The sequence below is a fragment of the Pomacea canaliculata genome, linkage group LG12, assembly GCF_003073045.1.
Source record: "Pomacea canaliculata isolate SZHN2017 linkage group LG12, ASM307304v1, whole genome shotgun sequence".
In the NCBI taxonomy this organism is placed as follows: domain Eukaryota; kingdom Metazoa; phylum Mollusca; class Gastropoda; order Architaenioglossa; family Ampullariidae; genus Pomacea; species Pomacea canaliculata.
In genome coordinates this window covers 5039170-5046095 of record NC_037601.1, presented here as the reverse complement: position 1 = coordinate 5046095, position 6926 = coordinate 5039170, and the positions used below count along the sequence as shown (strand labels likewise).

Genomic DNA, 6926 nt, shown 5'->3' with positions numbered 1-6926 from the left:
AATAGCTGATACAAAAAAATCCGCGCTATCCCGTGAAACAAAAAAAATTTTTTTTCGACCGGTGTCTAACCTTAATGTCACCGAGCATGACAATAGAACTACAGTCATAAAACAGGTCCATAGCAAGTCGTTTTCCTAACAGACAGTAAAACAAAACAAAAATACGAGGCATCTTTTTATTGTACTAGTGGCAGCGAGAAAAATCTACATTGTCCCGCCATATAAGTTTTAAAACTACTTCCTCTGCATCATATTTTACAATATATTACTATTTTAAACAAGATCATTAAAAAACGAGAACCGGGGGAGTGCTAAACCCCTCTAGCCTGTTAAGAGAAGGGACATCATTCTCTCTCTCACACACACACACAGACCTTATCCCCCCCCACACACACACACACACACAGACCTCACCACACACACACAGCTCGCACTTTACAGAAATGATCAGGTCGTGCTACCTCATGTACTACTAACCACCTTCAGTCCACTGACCTCCATGGCTGTTACTATAAATACACCAAGGTGCAGCGCATGGGAGGGACTTGAATTCTTCTCTCACCTTCATATCTGCATTTCAATATGACTTGCACCATGTAGTGTCTAGGATTTTAATTATAGTGAAGGAAGGCACAAAGGGGGCGAAAACAAAAAATCCAATATATTTTTAGACAAGTTTCGGTCTGCTTTATTCGGTTTTAAGATAAAAATTTACAATTTATAAGATCACCGTTACACAAATATAAATGTAATATACATATAAATATAAATATAAATCCAGAAAGCTTTTACGAAATAAACTTTTTTTCTTGAAAGTGCAATGCTACATAACTATAAAACTGTGTAGCTGTCTCGCAGCAAATTTTTACTGAATGAACAAAGATTCCATTTTATTTCACTTTCTTTGAACGCTCTCCTCCATCTGAATCAGAATCAGAATGTTATTGTTTTTGTTACTCGAAATGACTTTTCGACCTGTGATCTTCTGCTCTTGGTGCCACACAGACATGTCGCGTTTTGCTTCTCTTTCAAGATTTGCTCATTGTTTGGTATTCATTATTCATTTTTGTTTTCATTTTCTATTATTATTCATTGCTCATTGTTTGTGGTTCGCCTGCTCTTTGACGTCAAATCTCTGTTGACTTCATACACACACGCATTCAGACCATTAATTTGACGTCATGCACGCATCTTTGTTCAGTGTCAGTGGCTTCTATAAATAGAATCATCATTATTATTATTATTATTATTATTATCTTTACTACAAGCGTCACATTTGCAGAAGTGTAGTAAACAACTTAGTGATCAGAATCCATGTTTTTACAGTTCTTCAAAAAGGAGGCTGTTTATACTCCAGATTCGATGTAATTCATAATTGTTATAAGCGACTGATAAATTGTAGAGGAGCAGGAGGAAGGTTACTGCCAGGAGCGACTCAGTCCATCCTGCAGTGAACGCCCGTTGGCTGGCGAAAGTTCTTTCACTCTCGTCAGACTTCGTCCCTAGTACAGCTGGTGCTCCATCCGTGAAGCCCACACAACCTTCAGCTTCAAAAAAGGTATTAATGTTATCTACCTTTACCTTTGTAGTAATTTTGGACGTCCGTAAATGATGTGATAAATATCAAAATGGCTCTGGGAGGGAAAATGGTTGCTCACTCCTGGCGTGAGGAATATGATGTTTTGAGAAGAGAATGAATAGACTGTTAGATAAAAGATAGATATGGCAATGAGTAACATGCAAGTTACAGGTCGTAGTTTGGGAGTACATTGTCCTCTTCACATGATGCCGGAATGTCGTAGAGAAGTGTTAATCAGTGACACAGAATCCAATCATCTAACACGGCAACAGGTGTACCAAACTAAGAGGCCATACACAGCATCCCTCCATCTGTGGTGAACTTCGTGGGAAACTCACTGGTGCGACCTTTCACTCCGGGGGCGCTCGTGGTCTCGAGTACTTGTATGGTTGAGGACCTAGTGTGTCTACACGACCTCAAGGAATCTTCCTACATCGTGGGACTACAAGCTTGGACATCGTGATTCGTTGGTATCACTAACCGCAAACTTATATTCTTGGCGTCGACCAAACTGTAAGTACTGTTAAAACATTGTGACATTGAGTCAGAAGCTAAATAAGTGCAACTGTGGAACAATTTCATCAACTATTCACATAGAAACAAATACGGAGTGTTACTATATTTTGCAGAAACATAACATTAAAAATAATATTAACAATTGACGATTGGGGGTTGATGGAAAGAGATATAATATCGGTTGAAAGGTCAAGTATGTTTGTGTAACCCTCCCTGGTTTTGATGGTTTGACGACTAGATTTATAATTATACTTCCCCAGTGTGTTTAGCATCGTCTATGCACGAGACGGCAGTCGGTAGAAGATAGTGGGGGAAGTGCTCAAAACATTTATTTTCATCATCATCATCATCATCATCATCATCATCATCATCATCATCATCATCACCACTACACAATACCACAATACCAAACAGAAAATAGCAAATAGCGGTTTAAGAAACAAAAGTGTTATTGCCTGCTGACTTTGACAAATTTAAACATGTCTGTGGACGCAATTTTCTGCCTGACATTCACTAGAGTCACTTGTGTAATATTTTACAGGCTTAGTCTTAAGTACAATCAATAATGAATTTGTTTTACCTGGTTTCTAAATTGTCTTTTTCATGAAGGGAATACTAGTTTGAGCAGGGACGGATACAAGAAATATTCTCTAGCAACAAACAGTGGATTCGTTTGCCTGTTTTTTGTTATCCAATATAAGTTTGATAAAATTATGTCATGCGCATAGCCTATAAAACATTCTGTAAGGTTTACATTTAAAAACACAATTTAATAAGCAAACTAATAATGTCAACTATTTTTCAGAAACCTCACTTATATCTCACCACAACAACTTTCTTGATTTGTAGTTCTATTCTAAAAATAAGAAAATAGTCTGAAATTTTGTTTGCTTTTCTTTGCAGTAAATGGCGGTGAATATTTTCAAGAAGTTTACATGGCTGAGCATTGTGCTTATAATAATTCTTGGACTAGAGTCTGTTGTTTATTACGTTGTTCATAACGTCTCCCTCGACGACACGCCAGACTTTTCTACTTTTGAAAAAAACAGTGTAGACATTTGCTCTACATGGAGAGGTCAGTATTACAGTAACACAATAGTAAGAAAGTTGTAATCATACGAGTAATAATAATTTATTAAGATCTTGCTGTACCGATGAAAGCTGAGGACACAAAGCCAGAGCCTCATGATTTCAATAGTGAGACTATGAGAATAAGAAAATACACATAATTATTCAGAGTCCTAGCCACAGACAGAAAGAAAGACAGTCATACAGGCAAACATACAAAAATCTTAAAAGACCTGTAGACAGACGGACGGACGGACGGATGGACGGACGGACGGACGGACAGACAGACAGACAGACAGACGATAATCAACATTACAAGACGTAGATGACAAAAATACAAGTTGGTTGTCATAAGTTAGATGAATCATCAAAGATGCCCCCGTCGTTCTCGTCAAACATTTATTTCTGTTCTAGAGGAGACCGTCAAACGCGTCCTCACGAGGGTGCCATGGTGGGGGCATGCCTGTGATATGAAAAGGTATCATACAATACAAATATTCACGAGACAAAGTAGATACAAATGACACCAGTGGTCAGCAACGGCTCGCAGGAGAATTACGAATAGTAAATAAGTGTCAACATCATCGATTTGGACATGCAGAAAACATAAAGTTTCTAGACATGCTTTTCAAATTAAATATTTAAATTCTTTTTCATATAAGCATAAAATGTCTAAATGTATACTCAAATATCTAAATATATGTTTCAAATGTATAAATTTATGTTAAAATGATGAATCCAGCGCTTATCACTGCAGGTTACAATGCAGAATGTCAGATAAATAGTTGTCCCAAACAGGTTAGTCGTCACAAGGAGTTATGAATAAAGCGGGTTAAGGAATAATCACTCAACAAGTACTTACCTGTCTCTCATTACACATGAAATTTGTATTTTTGGTGACCTTTAATGATTGTGATAGCTAAACTAGTCTTACAAAATTACATAAGATGAAAATGTTGTTTCAGTGACTGGGGAAGAATAAGGTACAACTGCAAAAACAAAAGAGAAATGGGAAACTGGCCTGTTTGCTTTGATGATAACCTTGTGCCTCAGAACAACTGTTTAGTGTACTCATTTGGGTAAGTCTCTGAAGAATACATAAACATGGTTTGCCTTCCATTTTCGTGAAAATTATTGACTTATCAGAGAAGCCTTTTCACCAGTTCTTACATTATGTAAAAGTCTCCACAACTATGGCCGCCAAAGTATTTCTCTTTTCCATCATATATACAATTTTTGAAGTCATTTTGTTTCATTTATACTCGTTCAAGGTAATGTTAACATAATTTTAATTTGGATAAATGCGTATACATTACAAAATCTCTTCCAATTTTATTTTTCTGTAAGAAGACGTTTATTTTATCAGGCATTTAAGGCAAAATCCATATTTTCAGACCAACAACTTATTATTTATCATTGCTATTAGATGAATTGAAATATATAGTCTGTATTCAAGATTTAAAAACTGTTAGTTTCTTTTTCAGGGGTTATATCACTTGTGGTTTACAGGGTTATAGAATAGTTTAAAAAATAGTAAACGTATTATGCAAAGAAATGTAATCAACTAGCTCTGAGCTCATAATAATCTTATCAATTCTGCTTCCAACGCCTCTGTTTTTCTTTGACAGTTCTTATTCAAGTGAGCACCCACGATCCCAGTCTTTCTCTCACATATACACAAACACATATGCAAACAACCTCACACGCACGATCGCAGTCTAAAGTGTGTGTGGTTTGTGTGTTTCTTTGCGCGTATATCTATAGTATTCTATACACACACAAATGGGAACAAACACCACTCTGTCTCTGACATTTATTTGCAGTATTAACTATGACTTTCGCTTTGATGATGCGATGGCAGCCATAGGATGCACCGTCTACTCCTTTGATCCCAGGTAAAATCACAATCACAAAAAATATTTGAGAAATATATATATAATTTTCTATTATTTTTCATATATTACAATTTATAATATATTAGGAAAGTGCCACAAAACAGTAGCAACTTTGTAGAGTCTCAGACTTTCTTTCATCATGCATTTAGTGGGTAACACGGAGAGTATTACCAGACTGTGTCATGTTGCAGCATGCTGGACACTGATGACCACAAACGTGGGGACCGTGTTTTCTTCAAGAGAATTGGCATCAGCGATAAGGACGACGACCGTTTTGTACCCAGAGTCGATGAGTATGTTGAAAAGCGTCCGGCGGTCAACGGTTGGCCGATGAGACGTCTGCAGACAATCCTTGACCTCCTGGGTCACAGAAAGGTTAGACAATAACTGTCACTTGAAGAAGAGTGTTGGTGCGATATTGATGTGTAAGGCAATACAAGATACGATGTGTCTCAGACGCCATCTATAACACTTACAATCTGATGTCAGCACACGGGTTTGCGTTTTAACTATTTTTTAAGGCAGACAATTTAAAATTCAAATTTTAGTACAAGTAAAGTAAAATTTATGATCAAATAGTAAATGGAAATACTCAAAAAATGTTACAGTACTGTTTCTAAATCTAAAGTCTCAGTTTGTTGTCTGACTTTATGATTTTTGTTAATTTCAAACAACTTACAATTAAGTTCTACATAAACGCTGTCGTAGTCACCTCCACCGCAAACAGTCAGGAAGCACTGTGTTATTGGTTGTTGTTGTTGTTGCTGTTGTTGTTGTTGTTGTTGTTGTTTAGGAGCAGCTGACCGTGCTTAAGATGGACATTGAGGGCTATGAGTGGAATGTCACTCGTGATCTTCTTGACTCGGCGATCTTGTCGTCCGTCCCGCAGTTTCTGGTGGAGTGGCACCTGTTTAAGGACTTTCCGCCTCGAGAACGAGTCCCTGATGCCGTTGAAACGTACTTCCGGCTGAATGACATGGGCTTCCAGCTATTCTCCACTAGCCTTCCCCGATGTCGACTTTATTCAGCGACCTCCTTGAGAATGCTGGCAGAAGTAGCTTACCTTAACAAGAAAAGAAATTAATACCTCCATCGTTTCTCACCATTGCTTTATCCCTAGCAGCTCATATTTGAATTCTCACTATGTTCTCTTTTATTGGAACAAGCGTTATGATCAACAGTTTTATGCATCATGCTTGTCTTTACACAGGTGTAGATGACCGTACGTAACTTACACATTGAAGTCAGTGAATGGAAAGTCAATCGTAATTTTTAACCCAGTCCTTTTGTTTCCATCTTTCCTGAGATTTTTTCTAGTAACACCTGTTTACGGACTTCACAGGTCGTTAACGTGTATATGTTGTTGTTGTACATCGGCTTCCCATTTTTTGTCACTGGCAGTCGTGGATTTCATTCAGTGATATCTTCAAGATTTACATCTCTTAAATCATTAAATCCTATTTATTAAACAGCTCTCTTTCGTAAATATTTCTTGTAAAGCTGTTACTTATAGCAATTTTATTTTCTTATTTCTGATTGGATTTTTAGTACTTTTTTCGTATTTACTGTCTTATCTTGTTTTAATTTTGTTGCTTGGTATTGATTTTAGTTTAGTTTTTTTTCTAAATCTTCCTTTCATTTTATTTGCCATTTTGAGATCGTTAATTGGTGAATGCACATTGAGCATGCTAATATCACGATACACAATGGCAAGGAATTCTTTTCATCTACCGCAATCTTCTTCTCTGTCTTCATCATTCTCAAGGAAGAATTAGCAGGAGTAGTAGTAAGTCTCTGATATAAATTCATTCTCACTTCTTTTCAAATCCGCTGTAATAGATAAAAAGGAGAAAAAAGCAATAGTATTG

General features: G+C 36.8%; 1 protein-coding gene across 5 annotated transcripts; it reads left to right on the top strand.

Moving 5' to 3' along the window:
• Positions 1–1252: 1252 nt before the first annotated feature.
• LOC112553288 lies at positions 1253–6525 on the top strand. Of its 5 annotated transcripts, none has more exons than XM_025220401.1 (8): positions 1253–1558; positions 1852–2045; positions 2999–3170; positions 3578–3641; positions 4129–4242; positions 4987–5058; positions 5250–5433; positions 5852–6525. In XM_025220401.1, the coding sequence occupies exons 3-8, from the start codon at positions 3002–3004 to the stop codon at positions 6140–6142; spliced, it is 894 nt and encodes a 297-aa protein (XP_025076186.1). In that variant the 5' UTR covers positions 1253–1558; positions 1852–2045; positions 2999–3001; the 3' UTR covers positions 6143–6525. The 5 variants fall into 5 exon arrangements, with proteins under 5 accessions (XP_025076186.1, XP_025076185.1, XP_025076188.1 ...); XM_025220400.1 differs by having other exon boundaries at positions 1852–2049; XM_025220403.1 differs by having other exon boundaries at positions 1852–2092; positions 5948–6525.
• Positions 6526–6926: the final 401 nt, after the last annotated feature.